The sequence below is a fragment of the Phymastichus coffea genome, unplaced genomic scaffold, assembly GCF_024137745.1.
Source record: "Phymastichus coffea isolate CEN01 unplaced genomic scaffold, Cenicafe_Pcof_1.1 PCOF00019, whole genome shotgun sequence".
Classification (NCBI taxonomy): Eukaryota; Metazoa; Arthropoda; class Insecta; order Hymenoptera; family Eulophidae; genus Phymastichus; species Phymastichus coffea.
Genome location: NW_026706830.1, coordinates 3,618,172 through 3,641,281, shown reverse-complemented (window position 1 = coordinate 3,641,281; position 23,110 = coordinate 3,618,172). Strand labels below are relative to the sequence as shown.

At 35.0% G+C, this 23,110-nt stretch overlaps 1 protein-coding gene across 1 annotated transcript in view; it reads right to left on the bottom strand.

The window, feature by feature from the left end:
• Positions 1-23,110, bottom strand: part of LOC131675344 (disintegrin and metalloproteinase domain-containing protein 11) — a 2,271,363-nt gene that overhangs the window by 1,707,230 nt on the left and 541,023 nt on the right. The window contains exon 3 of the mRNA XM_058954276.1: positions 4,191-4,339. Within this exon, the coding sequence (XP_058810259.1) occupies positions 4,191-4,339 (149 nt within the window). The remainder of the gene's footprint in view (positions 1-4,190; positions 4,340-23,110) is intronic.

Here is a 23,110-nt window from a genome sequence, read left to right as displayed (position 1 = left end):
CTTTTCACACTCCCTTTTTATCCACTGCTTGTACTTTTCTATAAGAACTGATTAGATCTTAATAGCTAATTGCTTGGAATGTCTTATCTTTTCGTTGGTTAACGCACGAGCACATGTGCACACTCCCGCGTCCTTAAGTTAATTTCGACTGAAGATTTGAGGATTAATAGGATTGTTTGACGAAACCTGTAATCTACAAATCCTAAAGGATCACAAAGGGTAGGCTAGAGCGCGTCGACACGTCTGTGGCATCTTTAATTGCTGAAATCGTTTCACAACCGTTCACTGTCCAGAGAGGCTTGAGGAGCTCCCTTTTCCAACTACTTGCTCTTAAGCAGAGCCGGCTACAGATGACTTGACTAGCCGACCGCTCTTAGTTCGAATGTAGTTATAAGAATTTTTGCGCTCCTTCCACGCTTACAGCTGGCCAGTGAAGCAAGTGCAAACTGAATAAGGCATCCAACCTCCCGCTTACAGTGACTTAGCACTCGTCGGTTCACGATGCTAACCGCCTTCTTAGTACAAAGTCGATAGCTGGCGTCCAACACAAACAGAAAAGCCGCAAAACCGGCCGGCTGTGCCACTGGTGACTGCCGTGAGGAAGGAGAAACTCAACGAATTATTTTCTCCGATTCCTCCCTCATCCTATATTATAATCGCAGAGAAGTATGATTTATTATATACGTTGATTTGGAATGTTTGTTGAAACCAGTAAAAATGGACGAGTCTTTCAAGAGCATAAAGTTTTCTGTGTAGGAATTTATATAAATTTTAATTGTGATAATTTGAGTTGATATTCAAATTGTTACAGGGCTACAATGAGTTCATTGGCCCTGTGTGCGGCACTCTATTTACACGAACGCAGCAACCGAGCGTATATGGCGATAAAGTATAGTGATGAAGAAGTTTGGTCTAGGAGAGTGGGCAAAGGAGCGGTGCGTGTGGCGACGGAGACAAAAAACCATAAATTAAAGAAAGGGCAGTGAGACGCGAGTTAAAAGAGAGAGAAGGTCGCCTAAATTAATCACAAGATAAGTCTGACGAGCCACTACCATTTTGGGGCACTCACGAGCTGATTACCTGTCGTGGAAAATCAATGTCGGTGATAGAACCATCGCTTGTTGCAAAGCAGTTCGATTCTTCGTAGAGGTCAAGTAATTTCGACATTAGGATTTCATGCCCAAGGAGCACGGGCCAAGCGGCGGCTGTACCAAAGCTACTACCAATCATCGTCAGGGCTCTACTGCCTTCATTTCTGCCGACGGACCGTCGATGCCTGGTGGGTCACTCTCTTGAGCATTCATATTCTCTCTCACGCCAACTCTCGCTCGATTAGTGATCGTGGATTTTCGCATGATAAACACGCATGCTAAGCGAGCTCGTTCGCGTGAACTTTTCGTTTGTTATTAGATAATCGCGTACGCTGAGCGAACTCGCTCACGCGAATTCTTTTCATTGTCGCGATCTGGGTTGAGCGAACGCTCTCGCCTGCGCTGTTTGCTGTTTGTTAAAAATAAGATTTATGTCTATATTTTGGCGTAATAAAGGAGATTGCCTTTTTATAATTTAATTGCGAGTGATTCTTGTATATCCGCTGACCTCTTCCGATAGCAATTGATTTGCCTGGAAAAATTATTGCCGATTTTTTTTACCGACTAGAACTCTAGATAATAATAGTAGGGCCCGGCCCGGCCCTTGGCGCACGGTGCCCAATACTTTTGCAAAGTCTTATATAAAAGCTACAATGAAAAAGAATCACCAACAGAATGGCTTATAGATCAATTCAATATTATTATCTTAATTACAAAAAGTATACAAAAATGCTATATAAATGAACCTTCTGTAACAAAATTAAATGAATTATAAAACGACTGATATGTCATATTTATAATAAATACTTTCATCTTCAGGATGAAAGTATTCTTCTTAGGATCCCCTATCTTAGATCTCCTTTTTTTAGGATTTACGACGAATCACTGTCATTTGATAGGTAAATTTAAATGTGAAGTTCATAATAGCTGTAATTTAAACTATAAGAACGTTTATTTTATAATAGTTATCTTTCATACTTTACGGGTTGTAAGGAAATTGCTACTATTTTATATTTTGAAGAGAATGTAATTACAAGTATACTAGTTAAAAATAAAAAAATACATATTTTTTACAATAAAAACTTGCGATTATGTACGGAATAATAACTATTCATTTCAGATTAATGATATTATAAAATTACGTACACTATATAATATAGATGATAAATTCTGTAATAATTTCAGAGAAATTCGATAGTTATTCAGTTGTGCATCTCGATTCAACTATCGACAAATCCAGCTGTCGCTGAGCTTGTCAACTTTTCGGCTTACATATTTTTTTGCTACATTCGCTCAATTACTAAATTATGATGCATTGAATTTTCACGCCCCAAGACGTAACATTACGTTACTGCAATTTTTCTTTTTAATTCATACAATTTTCTAAATCAACTATAATTTGAGTACTAAAACCTATTACCGATACCAAATTTTATTGTTTTTACTGATTAGTTGTAGGTGGACCTACAAATAACAAAAATAAAAGTTTTAACCTCATTGATAATCTACGTAATTATATAATTCAGTTATAGATTTTACAAAAAAGTTAAATTTAGATGCTAGGTATTAAGACCTTGTTGGAGGATAGTTGATGAGAGCATCTATTCACGTTTTGAGAAAGTTAGATTTCAGTATGTCTGCTAGGAGCAGATAACCTCCTCAAACTATTTCTGTATAAAAAGAAAAAAGAGAGACGATAAGATCTAAATATGAATATCCATAAAAGAACGATATAGAAGAAAGAAAGAATCAACTGTTTTGTGGCTATTGTTGTTAACGAATCACGTGAAGAATTTTTCACACGAGCGAAAAATTCATACTAATGAATAGCTTATTTTTACTATGCTGAAAGATCAGATGAAATATAATATCATGATAAAATAATTGTTTGAAATTTTCCTAATAGTTTGAAAGTCATACACTAAAATAATGAAGTATAACATCAGCATTAACTAATAATTCCAATTAATATAGAAAGATTAAAATATTAAGGTAAACTTTCAAACAAAATACGATATAATAAATTTAATACCTATTCACTATTTTTTAACTGAAAACATAAGTAACAAACCTGCGAAAATATGCTAAAACGAGTACATTTAAAGAGAAATACCATATCAGTAACATCCACTCACGATGAAGAGTTCTGTTAGATTTCAATAAAATTGTTAGACATTTCTAGATGAAACTTTTAACATATTATTGGATATGCATTGCAGTTAACTTAAAGGTTCTCATTTTTTAGCACATATCATGTTTGACTTAAGGGGACCAGAGGGTGTTTCGTAGTGAAAAATTAACACTTTGTTTATTGCCGCGTAGAAATCATTCTACTGAAGATATCGATGTAGGACTTTTTTCAGCTGAAAGTATTCTATATAAGCTTTCATTTTCTTTGTTATAAGTTCCAGAATAATCATTGTACACCTAATATGGACACAACAAAGACCAAGCTCTATTTTTCAAAAAATGGGGCTTTGCCACGCCTTTCTGAACGCCAGAGTGGACAAAAATCGTTTTGTGAGAGCTCATTTTTTTTGTTATGAACCGGACTACAGAATGAGCGGAGCACTTTTATAAAAAAGATAATTCTTCCTATTTTTTTGAGCCAATATATGAAATTTTAATTTTTCAAAAAAATTTTTTTTGCAAATTATCCTCAAAAAATAGGAAGAATTATCTTTTTTAGAAAAGTGCTCCGCTCATTCTGTAGTCCGGTTCATAACAAAAAAAATGAGCTCTCACAAAACGATTTTTGTCCACTCTGGCGTTCAGAAAGGCGTGGCAAAGCCCCATTTTTTGAAAAATAGAGCTTGATCTTTGTTGTGTCCATATTAGGTGTACAATGATTATTCTGGAACTTATAACAAAGAAAATGAAAGCTTATATAGAATACTTTCAGCTGAAAAAAGTCCTACATCGATATCTTCAGTAGAATGATTTCTACGCGGCAATAAACAAAGTGTTAATTTTTCACTACGAAACACCCTCTGGTCCCCTTAATGTTATAGTATGGCACATATATGTTTACCATGAATGTGCTATGTACTACGTGCAAGACATTATTAAGAATAAAAAAGAGAACTAAAATATACTCACTCTAGGAATGCCTGCTTCTCTAGTAGATATTCCCATTTTTTCGTGATGTCTTAATTGAACAGGGTAAATGATTTGATAGAAATGAGCTCCTATATTTTTTACTAATTCTTCATTCTGTTGATATTGACGAAGTAACCGTTCCACTTCACCTAAAATTATAGATAGATATTCATATTATTTTGTATATAAGAAGGATAATTAACGATGGCGATTGCATAGTCCTCACGGGTACGCAAGACGTAGGTACAATATGTTGGATATATTATAATAAGCTAAAAAGAAGGAAACTTCTATTATCATGTTAATAAATAGTATAACAACACTATTTTTCTAGATACTAGAGATTATTAAAAAAAATTTAGTTCAAAATACTCGTTCATATTGGATATATTTTTACATATTAATATATATAGCTATTTTGGATTTTTAAATATACATAACATCTAGAAGAAAAGAAGATAAAAAAGAAGACAACCATGAATATGTTGATGAAAAAAAAATTAAAATAAGATAAAATAAAAAAATATGAAAATAGAAAAATAGAAGATAGGAAAATAAAAAACTCTACAGTAGTAAGGGCTAAGGGGATCCTGAGCCACTTACCATGCGATTTTTCGATGCCTACTCTACCGACGATCGGTAACGTTATAAATCCTCATATTGGCGATCTGTGAGCTGCTTTATCGACAGATGTATATCGACCTGCTTGAATGAAATCGTTTGCGACCGACTGTGTACCGACGTACAGACCCCATGGTCCCCATCGGCAATTAATAATTCTTGTATCGACGTGCAGATCCCATGCCCCCAGCCGGCAGTTACCGACTTTTGTATTATCGACGTGCATGTCCCCGGCCCGCGGCTCCATGCCCCATGCCCCTTGTTCCATGCCAAAATAAAAAATGTTTGCTTTATGTTGATTGATTGTGATTGAGTAGAAAGCGTAGGTCTGTGTAAGTATAAAAGATTTTTTATTATTAACTTTCGGGGTTAGGTTGATTAAATAAACAGAGATATAATTTACATGAAAAAAAAATCTATTTATTATCATAAATTATAAACAACTAAACAATTATTGATGTTGAGCATGATGATTATATGCTTACAATGATTATACGTACATGTACATATGATTATTTTTTTGTTTTCTTTCCGTTGTCAAACTGTTGATTTGCAGAAGACGAGAGTACTTCACGTTTGGATAGCGGTTCATATTATTTGAATGTTTGGTGCTGAATGATCTGATGATGCTCAAACTGCACTACTTATAATAGCTGACAACTGCATTTGTCATAAATTCGAAAGAGTAAGAAAGATAGTTACGTTCAAATTTTTCCATCATAGTCATCAGAGGTTCTTGTACTTTTTCTTCTAACTATTTCTGATAGGTTTGAGTTGAGTAAAGAGGAATAGTTTCCACTTTGAACAGCTTGACTTTTATTTTTTTGGAGATTGATTGCTAATTTATTCTTGATACACAGCTGTAAAAACAATGTCTACTTCCCTTAGAAATGACTTTTTGACCAAATTAAATACGGTGGCTTGAACACGTTCAGCCACATATTTGAAAAAAACTTTGTTTATTGAATAACGAATATTCGTCAATGTATATGTAGCTAACCTACTTTAAATAGCACTTGGAATATCATCTAGTTTAAAATCATGAATATAACCATTTCCATGACCAACTGTCTTCTGGTAGTTTTTCATGTACCAAAGAGCTTTCAACAAGGCTATGGAGTATTCGATTTTTCTGCAATCTTTCTCCGAATATTCATAATAATAAGCATCTGTTATCAATTCTACACCTTCGTCATAGCAATACTCTAAGGAATCCATCTCTTTTTGAATCGTAGGATCTATACCATCAAACATAGAAATAATATGCGCATTCAAGCTGGCTAATACCTTAGCTTGAATTAAATCAATAAATTGTGTCATGATTGAGCTGGTGCTGCTACAGAAGGTGAACGAGCCGTGGTGCAGATACAAAAAGTGAATGAGGTGTGGTTCATGAGCCAAGCTTCTTTATACAAGCTGCAAGCACATCATGGTAGGGGTAACTGACTTTGCTTCAACTTGTCAATGTCTGAATATACCCCTAGAAATTTCATATCAAGTTCCTCTCGATGAATATCGATCAATAAACTCATTTCTTTTAATTCAGCTTTTATCTTTAATATAGTATCTTTAATATTTTTTAGTTCGACTAATAGATTCTCATGTAAATTTTTCAAGTTTAATTCGTCAGCTCTACCAAGTTTGCATCCAAACACATCAATGCTCATCGTTGAAATGAATGAAAAAGACTAAAGTATTTATTCGACTTGGGTTTTATTTATGCAATATTCTGTTACATTGAGAAAAACTTTATGGTTTTACAAATTCAAGTAAATATCTGCCAAGATATCTCAATCTAAGTGTTTTTTTCTCAAGTTCTTCAATTAGAGTTACGTATTCAGAAAAAGTATACGTAGCTATTATATGAATTATACAAGTTTGGTTACACGACCACTTATAGGATTATACTTAACTATACGATCGTGTAAAATCAAACAATATGCGGCTGTTTCCGCGGGCACATCATTTTTGGTTTCAAACTCAAGACGTACATCGACAGCAGCTTGTTTCAAAGATTCATTTTGCTTTGAACAATCTATCACTATTAACGGTGCATGTGTGATAAATTGTTTTTGATCTAAAAGTGGATTGAACATACAGTCTCTATTGTAATAGTTCAATTGGAATTGAGCATACATATCATATAAGACAGAGTATTGATTGTTACTTATATCAAGATTTAAATTTCTATATGGACATTGCTGAGAATTCAGAAAAAGTTTAACATTAGTTCCATTATAATGATCAAATCTGCTAGAATTGTTAGTTTTATCAGACTTGCGTTTTGTTTGAAAACCTAATACAATATATCTTGGTTTTTCCAATTGATTGGATGTTTTTTCAGTCCAAAGATGTTTTGATGTTCGTAGTAATGCTGGATACTCATAAAGTTCCCACGACCGAAAACTCATAGAAATAGGTGCATCTTTCTGAATGAAATTGAACAAGTGTATTTTACGCCTATCGGACATAACTACATACGGCATTAACCATTCAATTTTTGTGAGTTCTATTTTAAGAGGCTCTTATGTATCAACTTTATCAACTTTCACATTATCTTGCATGACTGCGTTTAATTTATCTCTTGATCGATTAAGAATAAGTTTATGCTTTACACTCACAACAATTTTGTGATAGTCTTCAGCAAATCCTAAAATCATTGAAAGAGGTATTGACACATCAAAGTTACTATTGTTGTCAGTTATCTTCTTAGTTTCTTCAATATCAAGCCAACCAGCATTCTCCAGAAATCGACTTTGATTTTGATTCAATGAAACCAAACCTTTCATCGTACTTGTTAGTCCAACATTTTTACATTTGTCTATCTCAATGACATTAATTTCATATAGGACATCTTCGAATAGGTGACATATAGCATTATTGACGAACTTTGTTTTAGTAACAATAGTACAATCTTGTCTTCTTATTTTTTCAACGATGTCTAGAGAACTTTTTGATGGTAAAAGACATAAATCTTGATGTTGTATCAATATGCGAATTTCATCGCTATTATTGAATGTTTGTGAATTATAAGGTTGATATGCATGAACTTCATAGTGAGCTATGGATTCATAAAAAATGACAGATGCTTGCACACCAAGTATTTCTTCCATCTTTGAGATGAAAACAACACACAAATATACAAGTTAGTTTTTCAAATTTTTCACGTTTCTTCTTCTTTTTATTGCGGCGCTTCCGACGACGTTTAGACCGAGATTTTTCAGGAACTGAATGTTGCGACGTGTTAGATATTTAGCTATCCGTCGATGACTGACTTTCTGAGCGCATGATGGAGTTGTTATATAGCCGTTGCCTACTTTATGATTATAAACTATTCCCATCATAAAACTCTTCATATGTGTAAACGGACCGTGATTGTTTCACCATGAAAGTTTATTAAATTTCCATCTTGATCATAGACGTAGCTGTAAGTGATCGATAACTTTGACAGTTACAGGCAAATATATGATCTGTTTAGGAACTTCAATAATTTTATATCCTGGTGGTACAGCTGGAAAGAATTATTTTGATTGACATATGCTCCAGATGTTATGTTACATTCGACGCGTAGTGCGTTCACTTTGAGAATGGTAACAGTCATGTCAAAGACATTATTTATATCTACGGGCAACAACCGTTTGGTGAAATCTAACAAACGTCCAATAGAGTTATTTGATTGAAAATCGATTGGTTCATTACAAGTTATTTCACTGCATAAATTGTTTTTGGGCTTTATTTTAAGTTTTATACCTGTTGACTTCAAGTAACCTTTCAAATATTTATTTATGTTACCAATTTCCTAACTGCCTGTTGGTAGTTCAATTTCAATGTCACCAACTTTGAACTTATTGCGTCCAACATCAACATTTGGTATCAAATTGAATGTAAGTAACTCTACCAAGCCAAGAACATAAGTTTTATCTCTATCCAGTTCTATCGGTGGAAAATAGTATGTTTCTAATATAGATGATCTACCAGACAAACTGAGGGTTAATGATTCAACCATGTTGAATGATTATTCAAAACTGAATTATGAATTCACAATTCTCAGTATTTATACAAATGGTAATTGTCATGATGCTCTAGCAAATCACATAAAAATTTCAAACATAAATGACCACGAGTATAAGTATTATAATTTTGATATTTTTTATAATTGTATTTGATTTGATCAACTTTGAAATAATTCATAAGATCTAGAGGTGGTCTTAAATCACCAAAACTATCAAAGTAATGTAAGAGTATGAGTATGAGAGTATGCCACTCATACGGTGTGGGTGCGTGTGAGTGCGTCCAGCTTATGCTAACGAACGCAAGATTTGAGGGCGTTACGATCGCGCCTTGGCCGACGATGCGATGGACGCCGAGTCGCCGCTGCGACACTGATTGTTCGGACCTACTCTCGAGCGCCTCGCGCTTAAGTTGTATCTTACCATGTAATTTATAAACTAAGTCTTTTTTTTAAAAAAAAAATATAGCCCTCCTGCAGTTATTTCACCCACTCTTATAGTTCAGAAGTGGGATCGAGGTGTGAAAAAAGATGAATTTTTTTTTTCTCACTACCATCTAATTGAAATAGTTATGAGAGCAAACAAAATTGAAAAAGTGAATTCCAAGAAAACAAGTGTTAAAAAAGTCGCTTCGTGTTATTGAAAAATTGGTTCATTATTGACGTTTGATTATTGATAAAATTGAAACCGTGACTATTGTGTTTGCGGTATTGCCATTGAATAAAACTAGTTTTCACATTATTGGTGAAAAATTGTGCATTGCAACTAATTGCGTCATCTTTTCATTGTTTCTACAAGAAAGAAAAAGTATACGAGATGGCAGAAAATTTAACAGTCACTGAATTGAAAAAAATTCTGCGTGAAAAGGGAGCCGCCACCAACGGCAACAAAGCAGAATTAGTTGTACGAGTTACGCAGTTAGATGAAGCCAACCAAATTTTGCAAGAGTGGCTATCGAAAAGAGAAGAAGCTAGACAAAATCAAATTCGAAGAGGTGAATTTGATATGGTGAAACTGCAGCTAAGCGAGTTGCAGGAATCGTTGAAACGTTGACTACGCTCATAAAAGCGCAGCCGCAAAATCAGCAACAGCAGCAGCCACCAGATGGATCATCGGCAACATCGGGGCAGCAGCAACAACAAAATAGACAACAAGAGGAAATTGTTCAGCAGTCAAGTTCGAGTGGAACGCCAAGTGGGCCTACTCAATCTCTTCCGGCACACAGTGCAAACGGACCTCCCTTGTTCCCCCCGGCGCCCAGTACGCAGAACTCCGGCGGCAGCATAGGTAATACGTCGTCGCCTCAAGTTACATCTACAGTCGAAATAGTTCCGCGCATTTCGATTAACTCGATCGGGGAATTAATTGATAATTTTTACGGCGATAGCGATAAATTTAAAAGCTGGGTTCAGCAATTGTCATTAGTCCGTAGATCATATAAATTGAATGATGATTTTACGCGTTGCAACGGTAGTCGATTCAATTAATCGAACCGTTCGCGATTCTGATTTTCGCGCGTTAGTTCTAAGTATTGAGAGAGAGGGGGCGCGCGATGTTTTGAATTAGCAGTTACGTCTCAGCTGTTACTTGTGTAGTACCGCCAAAATAATTTTAGCACAGTGTTCCACCGATTTGCCAATAAATAGTTTACTTGGATTTTGGATACGTGTACAAGGGTGAGCGAGGAAGCAGCGACAGTAGCAGCATCACGGAAGCAGCAGCAAAAGCAACAGCTATTATACAGCAGATTTGCGATCGAGGCAGCACAGCTGATTCTGATCTGAGGAGCACCTTTAATTTGCTTCAACAATTACGGCTGATCACCGTAATTGCACCGCAGGGTAGGTGCACCTCCCTTAATTATCGCGTGACAAAATACATTTGGTATTTTGCCCAACCGTATTAGCGTTAATTTTTTGTATTCGCGCCGAGCGTTAGATCGCGCCAATATTCGTATCTTCTCTCTCTCTCTTTCTCACCGAAAGTTATTTAATTGTAAATCCTATTCGCGTGCGTCAGTCTTTCGGCCCGACAAAGACTGTAGAGATTTTTATTAATAAAATCTATTAAATTTATTCGCCGATTTCGTCCTATAATTTTTCCTAATAGTTTAAACAATTGAAAAAGGCTTAGGTTTTAATCCGATTATAGCTAGGGGATTAAGTGGATTAGGAGCAAAGTCGATTACACTTAAAACTCATCGAGTATCACAAGGCACGTGACTTAAGGTGAGTTCAACTCTGCTTGATCGAAGACAACTAAGTTAAGTCAGCTGACGTTAAGGCGAATACACGTATTAACATACGTGTTAACGGAGCGGCGGTTTGCTCTGCATCGTGGGAGTTTGTTCTTAAATTTCTCATTTTGCAGATTTATCTCCTCCCCCGTTACAGCGTATCGTTATTAGTGGTAAATTGAAGAAAAAAGAATCGGCATGGTTTCATTCTCGTCCGGAACATTTGAACATTTCAGTCGATTTATTGATTAGCGAAATGAAAAAGATTTTCTTTTCACCCTTAAGTAAACTAGATTTGCGAAAGAAATTTGAAGAAAGAGTATGGTTAAACACTGAATCTTTCAGCGAATATTTGTACGACAAAGTGATTTTGGCAAATAAGGCCAAAATCCAAGAGTCGGAAATCGTCGACTATTTGATTGAAGGTATCCCAGATGAAGCTTTACGTGATCAAGCGAAAATGCAGCGTTTCGAAAATAAAGATACATTGTTCAAAGCGTTTGAGAAAATTAAACTGAATAAGAAATCGAACGCTGCGAATAAGAGCAAAGAATCACATAAAGACTCAGCAGGAAACCAAACCAAAAATAAGGCCGATAGTCAAAACAAAACAGAAAACGAGGGTTCCGAGAAGTCGAGCGATAAGAAGAGAGTACAGTGTTATAACTGTAGCGCGTTCGGTCATATAGCGAAGGATTGTAAGAAAGAGAAAAGACCGAAAGGTTCGTGCTTCATTTGTTCAGCGGTAGATCACGTGATAAAAGATTGTCCTCAGAATAAAAATAAGTCTGACAAATCGGAAGTAATTAATATTGAACAAAAATCGACTTCTGAATTTCATCCGCATATTTCGCTTTGTTTTGAGATTGATGATGAACAATTTGAAATGAATTTTATTGCATTATTGGATAGTGGAAGTCCGATTAGTCTTATTAAGAGTAAATTTTTGAATCCCGATATGATTGAATCGTCTGAAAATAGTGAATATTACGGCGTGAATGACTCTAAAATAAATATTGTTGGCAAGACAAAACCAAGTTGCACTGTAAATATTATATTTAAATATTATTGTATTCAAATCAGTGGTTACATACTTAAGATTAGGAATGCAAGAAACACTAAATTCAATGTCAAATCTTAACACTGAACATCTTAGTATTTATTCACCGATAGAGCAAATAGAACATAACTTAAATAAATTCCGTTACAAAATTAATATTCAATCCAATTTCTCCAATTCCGCAACTATCATTAATCCCATCAATCATATTGTCATTCATATATATAGTGAGATTATATTCGCCGCGCACCTATTACTTCATATTTTCATTATTTTTTATTTCACTATTAAAGTATTTTCACAACTCATTCATTCCACACTCACATATTCGTTCCGCCACACTCATACCATTCACTCCCATACTATTCACAAACTAAATTCAATACGTGGTTTATTATAAAATTCAATGGTTCGTTATGCAAATCATACTATAAAAGAATGTTAGTTATTTTGATTCTCGTCGAGTCAATATTTTACAACACTACATAAAATACGCGACGCAATCATAAAACTTCATCACTAGTTACATTATATCAATTACAAGTTATATTCGTTATTTTATAATTCGATTTATTGTATTTTGCGCGAACGGCCCTTTCGTTTCCAATTAAATATTTTTAAATTCAAATAGTTCGAAGTTAACAGTTGGTATTCTCAGGCAGTTGACGTAAATCAGGTTACTTATCTCTAATTCGTTGAATCCACGCCAGCAGCAATAGTCAAGAAATTCTTCTTCGAAGATTGATACATGCTACACTTTTCAATCGTCTCCTTGCTCCAAAGAAATGCAGCAAACACCCACTCAGGAACTAGCCGTCTTCTTCTATTGTAGAAACAGTACGGAGCCCTCTGGAGCTGTTGCTGCTTCGGCGGCGGGAAACGGAGTCTTCCTTGGTCTGTAGTCCGAGCAACTCACGGGCGAGTTTCAGCGTGAAGTTGCTCGCAGACCGCGTCGAGCGAGCCATTGGTCGCTCTTTGAGCGAGATCATTTGACTAATCTTATCGATTCGTCACAGCACGATGTTTGGTTGTACTCGTGCTATTGATTTGTTAGTTGTAGATGACAATACAATGGTTTCGTCAGTTATTTTAGGTCGCGATGCATTTAAAATTTTTGGATTAGGAATTTTGAAACCTATTGAAACAATAAAAATTGATAACGATAACCTTGAAATTGATGATAACACTATTAATCATATCAGTGCAATTATGAATATTGAAATTGATAAATACGATATTGTAGATTCATTGAAAATAAATTCTAAAATTCCATATAGCTATCAGAAAGAATTGAAAGACACTTTTCGGAAAACATACGTATTAGCTGAAAAACCCGAAAAGCCTAAGATGAAAGCTGAGCTTTCTCTAAAATTGAAAAGTCATAAGCCATTCAAATTCTTACCTCGTAGACTAGCTTTTGCCGAGAAAAATGATCTGAAAAATATAATTAACGATTTATTGGAGCGTGGAATAATTCGACCGAGTGAATCGGAATATTCTTCAGCTGTTGTACTTACACGAAAGAAAAATGGTAAAATTAGAATGTGCATTGATTATAGAACATTAAACAAGCTTCTCGAATCAGACAATTATCCATTGCCTGTTATTGACGATCAAATTGTATTGTTAAAAGGGGAAAAATATTTTACGTCTTTAGATCTGAAAGATGGTTTTTTACACATTGAAATGGCCAAAGATTCAATTAAATTTAGAGCTTTTGTTACTTTTCTTGGTCAATTTGAATTTCTTAGAATGCCTTTTGGATTGAAAGTAGCACCTAAACGTTTCCAAAAATTTATTAATGATAGTTTGAAAGAGCTAATTGAATCGGGTGACGTCATTGTATTTATGGATGATATTTTGATAGCAACTGCTACTATTGAACATCATTTAAAAATATTGAGCAAGATTTTTAAGATTTTTAATGACAACAAAATTGAATTGCAATTGTCAAAGTGCAGTTTTGTTATGACGGAAATTGAATATCTTGGATACAAAGTGACTGCGGAAGGGATTACCCTTAGTGATAGTCACATTAGTGGTATTACCAATTTTCCTATTCCAAGAGACACAAAAAGCGTGCAAAGTTTTATTGGCCTGGCATCATACTTTCGGAAATTCATTGAGTCATTTTCACTTATTGCCAAGCCACTCTATGATTTGCTAAAAAAGGAAGCTGATTTTAAATTCGGTGAAACAGAATTGAACGCTTTTAATGAGTTGAAAAAGCATTTGATAAGCGCGCCTATACTCGCGATATACGATCCGCATGCAGAGACGGAGCTGCACTGCGATGCCAGTTCACAAGGATACGGAGCAATATTGTTTCAACGCGGCAGTGATCGTAAACTACATCCGGTACTTTATTTTTCACAAAGAGCTACCGCTGCCGAGAGTAGATATCATAGTTTTGAACTTGAAACGCTCGCTATTATCTATGCATTGAAAAGATTTCGAGTTTATCTCTATGGTATAAAATTCAAGATAGTTATCAATTGTAATTCATTAGCACTTGCATTGAAAAAACATGAGATTAATCCGAGAATTTCGCGTTGGGTTCTCGAATTGCAAAATTATGATTACACTACTGAACACCGTGCTGGAACGCGAATGGCGCACTTAGATAGCCTCAGTCAATGTAATTTTGTTGCCGTCATTGAAGACAATTCATTTGAGACAAATTTAAGAATGCGCAAAATCTCGATGAAAATATTGCAAAATTGAAAACTAATTTAGAATCGTCTCAAAGTAAATTTTATGAAATGAGAAACGGAGTTATTTATCGCAAGATCGGTGAAAAACTTTTATTTTATGTACCAGCTGAAATGGAAAAAAGCATTTTGTTTAAATATCATGATGAACTTGGTCACATGGGTTCTGAAAAAGTAATTGATATTATTGGTAAGAGTTATTGGTTTCCAAAATTGAGACAAAAAGTGGCTGAACATGTAAGAAATTGCTATAAATGTATTGCATATAATCCACCATGTGGCAAAGTGGAAGGCGAACTTCGAGGTATTCCGAAGGGTGATCGACCATTTGAAACTATACATATAGACCACGTCGCTATTTCAGACGCACGTATAACTAATAAAAAATATGTTCTCGTTATCATTGACAGTTTCAGTAAATTTGTTAGACTTTATCCATCGAAATCGACAACTGCGAAAGAGTCTATGGATAGTTTAAAAATTTATTTTTCTTATTATAGCAAACCGAAAACCATTATATCAGATAGAGGATCGTGCTTTACCGCAAAGGAGTTTTCTGAATTTATGGTAGAATTTAATATTAAGCATATTTTTGCCGCGACTGGATCACCTCATTCGAATGGTCAAGTTGAAAGAGTAAATCGTACTCTAACAACAATGGTAGGTAAATTGTCAGACGCTGAAGTTGGAAAATATTGGACGAAAACCTTGTCCGAGGTAGAATTTGTTTTTAATAATTTAGTACACAAGACAACGGGAAAGACTCCCAGCATCTTGCTGTTCGGTGTCCCGCAAAGAGATAAAGTGCATGATCCTATAGCTGAATTTATTATCAACGATGTAAATTGCGAAAAGAGATGTTTAAGCGAGATAAGAGATAAAGCAAGCAAAAAAATGATTGAAAGACAAAAGCAAGTAATAACTCAAGCGAATAAAAAGCGAAAAGACGCAAATGTTTACGAAGTTGGCGATTATGTTATGTTGAAAAATTTCGATAATACAGTTGACATTTCTCCTAAAATAATTCCGAAATTTAAGGGTCCTTATGAAGTTACTAAAGTGTTACGTAATAGTAGATATATCATTGCAGATATACCCGGTAGCCAGGTTACTTAGAAATAGTATGAAGGAGTGTGGGAACCGGCAAACATGCGTTTATGGCGAAAAAAGAAAATTGTAACCGATTGATTGGTTTTCCTATATTCTACGTTTATATGTATTTCATTATGTATACTTATTTTATGTATTTTGCATATTATTTTGTATTTTTATTATTATCATTTATTATCATTTATCGAAAAAAAAAAAAAAAAAAAAAATTTTTTGATCTTCGAGCGATAAAACTATGCGTTCGAGGACGAACGATGGTTAAGAATGGCCGAGCTGTAAGAGTATGAGTATGAGAGTGTGCCACACATACGGTGTGGGTGCGTGTGAGTGCGTCCAGCTTGCTTATGCTAACGAACGCAAGATTTGAGGGCGTTGCGATCGCGCCTTGGCCGACGATGCGATGGACGCCGAGTCGCCGCTGCGACACTGATTGTTCGGACCTACTCTCGAGCGCCTCGCGCTTTAGTTGTATCTTACCATGTAATTTATAAACTAAGTCTTTAAAAAAAATATATATATAGGCCTCCTGCAGTTATTTCGCCCACTTTTACAGTAATAAACATTTTTGCCACTTTTTCGATATGCTACCCAATGCGTACCAGGTTCTGAGCTATCATCAAGATTTACAATAGCACACTCGTTGAATCGTGGACGCGTTGGCAGAGAGTTTCTCATAAAAACACCGCGAAAGTTCGCAATTTGCAATTCGCGAGCATATTTCTTTATATCACAATCTGTTATAGGACGATGAGGTAGGTTTACTTCAAGTTTTTTTTTAGTCTTCTTGACTTTACTTGTTGTAATGAAGGCTACACCAAAACATTGTTTATATGGTCTCAAGTATAGACCTTTACCAATAGCTAAAGCTTCAACATGTTGATTGTGTCTCTTCTGTTCTTCTAATTGTTTTTTGGCAGAACTCGCTCGGTTAACGGCCTGAGCTATCCCCGCTGCACCGCCTGCTAAATATCCAAGAGCCCTGAGACCTGCAAAAACCGGAACGAGTGCAGGTAGAAAACCTCCTACTTTTGGGATTGGAAGTATTCGTGGTAAATTTATATTTTTCTTTCCACCAACACTTTTGATATTTTTACGTGCTGCGTTCAAAGCACTTTTAATAACAATTTTTGAGTCATTACTAGGAGTTATGGATTTCTTTGTCATACTGATTAATCTTTTCATACTTAAATTCTTTCTCTTCTTGGAACGTTTTTTTGAAATCTTCTTCCTTTTCTTGAGATGCTTCTTGCCGAGCCCCATTCCAAAGGGTTATTTTGCTTACATGATATTTGTAACAGTGTATGCTGCAGCTTTTTCACCTAAAGTAGCGTCAGAACTACGTACACGTTGCCAAGCTTTATTAGCTAACACTTTGTCTGCAGTATTTCGTGCTTGAATATCTTTATTTTTAGAGTAGGCAATGTCGTGATCTTTACATGCAGTGTCTAAAGGATTAATGCTAGGGTCTCCGCGAACCAATCGTCTATATAGCTTTGTTCCAGGTCCACAATACTGGTAACCAGGTATATGAACTTCAAAAGGTAAGTTATTTATCAAGTTATTCACTAGCCCTCTACCCGTTTTCCTCTCATAGACGAGCATTGTTTGAGCGTTTGATAATGAATGCACCAAACTTATATATATAAACTCTTTTATAGTAAAATTTATCAGTTTTAATTCAGAGTTTGATGTAAAATGGATATAAAGGAGCAGTCTCTGAAGCTTCCCGTGATAAATTTTGACTCTTTGACAGAAAAAAATGAAAAAAAATCAAAAAAGCATATTGTCAGAGAGCATACGTGCAGTATGTTGTGGTGCGTCTAATCGTGGAAAGATAAATGCGCTTCTATCTCTTTTAGCCCATTCCAATGGTTTGAAGTTTGAAAATATTTATATATATTCTAAGTCGCTGAACCAACTGAAATATAAATTTCTTGAGCAACTTCTTGAACCCATCAAAGGTGTTGAATACTTACCTTTCAGCGAGCATAATCTTGTATCGCCAGAGGAAGCACGACCAAACTCTATCATGATTTTTGATGATATTGCATGTGAAAAACAAGATAATGTGAAAGTATTTTACTGTATGGGAAGACATAGAATCGTTGATTGTTTTTACTTGTGTCAGTCATATACTCAAGTACCTAAACACTTAGTGAGAGACAACGTGAATTTTTTAATAGTTTTTCAACAAGATGATATGAATTTAATGACCTATAATGATCATGTAAATACTGATATGTCATATCAAAGTTTCAAAGATATTTGTTCTTCATGTTGGAAAGAAGGTTATTGCTTTCTTGTGATAGATAAAAATCGCAAAATAGATGCTGGTAGATTTAGAAAAGGTTTTGATAAGTTTATTATAAATGCAAATAACTCAACATAAAACTGGTAGTGATCAACTGGATTGCAAGTAGACAACATGATTGATTTAATTCAACAGATCGGTGATCTTCATCAGATGGAAAAAGCTCGTGAAGCGATACAACAGAAATATAATTTATTGAAGTTAGACAGATTAGAAACTGAAAAATTTGTTAAAGAAACTTTCAAGCCTATGATTAAACTACTTGAAAAGTTGGTTGATGGAACAAAACTTACTCAGCAGAAAAAATCGAAAAATAAAAAACTGTTGCAACTTAAAAAAGAAGAAAAAGAAGATGACGATGCAAAAGTTAGCTATGATGTAGAACAAGTGTTTGAAAAGGAAAAAAAAACCGTTAGAAAAGTTATCAGACGAAGATGGTGAATTGTATGAACTTCAGGAAAATGAAGATATTGTTGAATTTCACACACCTGAAAGTGATTCACTTAACAAGTATTTATCTATGTTGCAAAGGAATCAAGTAACATCATTGGATACGATCTATGGAGTACGTATATCGAAAGATGGTTCTTTTATGATAGGTGATAGACCATTGATTTTTGAAGGTGATAAAATTGTCATAGGCAGAGATACTTATGAAAAAAGTCCTGGATTGATTGAACTATTGTTCAAGAAAAAACCTGATACTTCCATTATAACTGAAGATGAATTAGACACCTATGGTCGTATTATAAAAAAAATGAATGCGCATAAAAAGAATTATAAACCTGAAGAGTATATACGTTATCAAACAAGTGATAAAATCAGAGATATTATTTCTGACTTGATTGAAGACACATCACTTAACTCATTATCTGACCGAGGATTTTCTTTGAAGTCACCGTACAAAATTGTACGACTTGATAATTATACTGATTATGTATATTGGGATGATCCCAATGAGCTTGTGGAACGGTTTAGATTATTAATTGCTGAAACATCAGCTGGTAATCAAAATCATGTGAATGAAATTCAGTCTATAATCGAAGAATTGAGAGAGGCTGAAATAATATATTAATAGTGTTAGTTAGCTTACAAACTCATTATCGTTATGGGCATTGTTCTTTTTGGACGTCATTTGAAATCATTGTCCACAGATATCATTCGCGGTCCACTTGGCTTCCACTTTCATATAGAAAATAAAAGACTTTGTGTAGTTGCTGATGCTACAGACTAGGACGGTGTCAATGTGAAATTTTTATGAAAAGTTGGCAGTGACGAGTCGGAAAAAAATTTTCATCATTATAAATGCTCAAAAGCGTGAAGTTGATGAAATACGTTCAAATAATCAGTTTTTATACGGTGACATTGAACAAAAATTGATAAGTATCAACAAGAATATTTCAACACTGAATTCAAGATTAAGTGCTATTAAACAAGAACTTTTGAGTTTGAAGAAAAATGGAGAACAAGCGTAAAACAGTCGTCGAGGAGCTTTATAAGCCAGCTCGTCGTAATTATCTACGTAGATCATTTGACATTCGTGATATTGATGAGACATGGCAAATCGATCTTGTTGAAATGATACCATATGAACGAGAGAATAAAAGTTATAAGTACATCTTGTGTGCTATTGATAGCTTTTCTAAGTATGCTTGGTGTATTGCAGTCAAATAAAAAACTGGAAAAGATGTTACAAAGGCTATGGAATCTATATTTGTGAAAGGACGAGTGCTAAAGAAGATATGTGTACAGAGGTAGTGAATTTTATAATAAAGATTTCAAAAGTTTAATGACCAAACTTAACATCCATATATACTCTACATACAGTAAATTAAAAGTGTCGATTCGTAAACGATTTAATAAAACTCTAAAAAATAAGATGTGGAAAAAGTTCTCGCTAAATGGTAATTATATGTGGTTGGATATACTACCTGATCTAGTTTCACAATATAATAATTCTAAACATCGAACAATTAGAATGAAGCCCAGTGAAGTGACTGCAGCCAAAGTATCAGATATATTGAATCGATTGTCTTTGAAAAAACATCGACCTCTAACAAAACGTGCAAAATTCAAAGTTGGTTATAAAGTACGAGTCAGCAAAAGTAAGCAGATTTTTGAGAAAGGTTATACACCCAATTGGTCAACAGAAATTTTCACAATTGATAGAGTTATGAAAACAGTTCCATTTACCTATCGTTTGAAAGATTATCAAGACAAACCTATTGATTTCACTCAAACGATGAATTCTCATTTTAAAATACTCTATCGCAAGCCATCCGCATCCATTCTCCTTGTCGAGCAGTTCGATGTCCATATGCCCACGTAACCATCTGATGTATTTGAATTTTTTTTTCAAAACGTACAGACTTTTATGGTTTTTCTCTGAAATTAAATAACACTGATTAAGTCAAATTATACATCTGTGCTATGTTTTAAAAATATAAATATACAACTTACTCAATTTTGTAATGTCCATGTGCTAATGTATCAGTACTGTTAGGAATAAGATGTCTCTTGTGATCATAAGGACTCAATGTAATCTTTCTCTGTCGAATAGTTTCAACATTATGCAATTTAGATCTGATCATACATTGCTCTCTTTTATGAATACTTAAATTTTGTAAACAGTCTAAATAATGATCAAAGTCAATAGTTTTCTTGACAACAGAAGCCTTCATACCTTTAACTTTTTTTGAAGCATCAACACCATTTACACGAGTACAATACATTTTACTCCTCAAGCCAATAAATTCTGTTAGTATATTTCCATTGCACTCATCCATCATTAATCCAACAACCTTCTTATTGACTCTTGGCATATTGAATACGTTTTCAGTAGGATAGTCAGAAGTGTCAAAATAATTGATGTTAGCTTTCATATCAGCATAAACATTCAGATACTTTACCAAGTGTATAAAACTATCAGTATCCATATAGAGGGGTTTACAATTTTTTCCATACATCTTTTTCATATAATCATAGTGAAGCTGTACATTAATGTTTTGGATACGTCTAATACTGTAAGACCAATATAAATGGGTTTAGTCAAGTATACTTGAGTTTTACGCAACTGAACCACTGTCAAGTTTTCATCAAAAATTGATCTACTGTGAAAGTTATGTTTTGAAACAAAAGCTTCCACACTGTACCGTCCATCCCACTTTGTTAAAAGTTTGACATCAACATGTTTGTGAACGTTTTCCATAGTTTTACCATATATACTATTATTCCTGAGTTTAAAAAGATTTTTTTGAAACTCATTTTGAGCTTTCGCTCTCATTGAACTGTTCAAGACGATGTATGATTTTAGCTACGCCGATTGCTCAAATTTCAATACTTTTATATTTTACAAGCTCTAATCCATGTTTAACAGCTTGCTTGAGAGCTCCATAATATATCACATAATTTTTCTTATTCATGAGAGTAGTACATAATTTTTCTTGCGTGGAACCAGGTGGTTTTATGTGCTCTGGGCAGAATGGCAAGTCATTATGCTCATCATGAATTGATTGCGGATAATCTAAATCAACTTCCAAAATATAACCGGTTTGAGCGTCATCAGCAACTTGTACAAAGTCGATGTTAACAAAATTTTCTTCCCATTCAATATTTTCTCGTGGCAAATATTGCGTTATTGCATAACCATATAAATTATTAGTATCTAAGTAAGAAAGATATTCCTCTTCCCTGCTACTATCAAATTTTTCTTTCATATATCTATTGTTAGCTGCGCCATATCGACCTGAGCACTGACTCAAACCACCTCAAATACCTGATTCTATTGGGAGTACAAATAGAAAATCGCCGTTTTTTCTAGTAATTTGAGGTTTTATTGTAAAAAACTCGTTACAATCTTATTCTTCAAAATAATTTCCATCCTTAGTCACAACTTTTTCCCATCTTTCTGGCAGCTTCTGAATTCCTCTTCGAAAAAACTGTTCGTCTTTTGACGCGATCCACGAATCGATCCAATTTTTGGTTTCTTCGTAAGAACGAAAGTGCTGTTCGGCCAGGTCATGCGTCATCAATCGGAACAAGTAGAAATCAGAAGGGGCGATGTCAGGAGAGTACGGCGGGTGCGATAGGATGTCCCATTTCAAAGTTTCCAGGTATGTTTTCACGACCTTGGAAACATGTGGCCGAGCGTTGTCATGCAGAAATATGACCTTGTCGTGCCTTTCTGCGTACTTTGGGCGTTTTTCCTTTAATGTTCGACTCAAACGAATCAATTGCGTCCGATAGAGGGCTCCTGTGATGGTTTCGCATGGTTGCAGGAGTTCATAGTAAATTATGCCAAGCTGGTCCCACCAAATACACAGCATCAGCTTCGAGCCATGAATGTTTGGTTTCGCTGTCGAAGTTAATGCATGGCCGGGAAGACCCCACGATTTTCTCCGCTTTGGGTTGTCATAGTGTATCCACTTTTCATCGCCGGTCACAATGCGATGCAAAAAACCCTTCCTTTTTTACCATTGGAGGAGTTGTTCGCACGTGACAAGACGCCGTTCGATGTCCCTCGGCTTCAGCTCGTACGGCACCCAACATCCCACTTTCTGGATCATTTCTAAGCATTTCAAGCGATGGGAAACGGCTTGCTGAGTTACGCCCAATAAATCCGCAAGTTTCTGTTGCGTTCTGCAAGAATCTTCATCCAGCAAAGCCTCCAATTTCGCATCCTCGAACTTTTTTACGGGTCCGAGACGATCCTTGTCATCTACGTCATACTCGCCATTTCTAAACTTTTGGAACCATTCCCGACACGTTCTTTCACTAATACAGCTGTTACCATAAATTTCTACAATCATTCGACGCGCCTCAGCTGCATTTTTTCCCGAATGAAATGCAAAAAGCAACACTT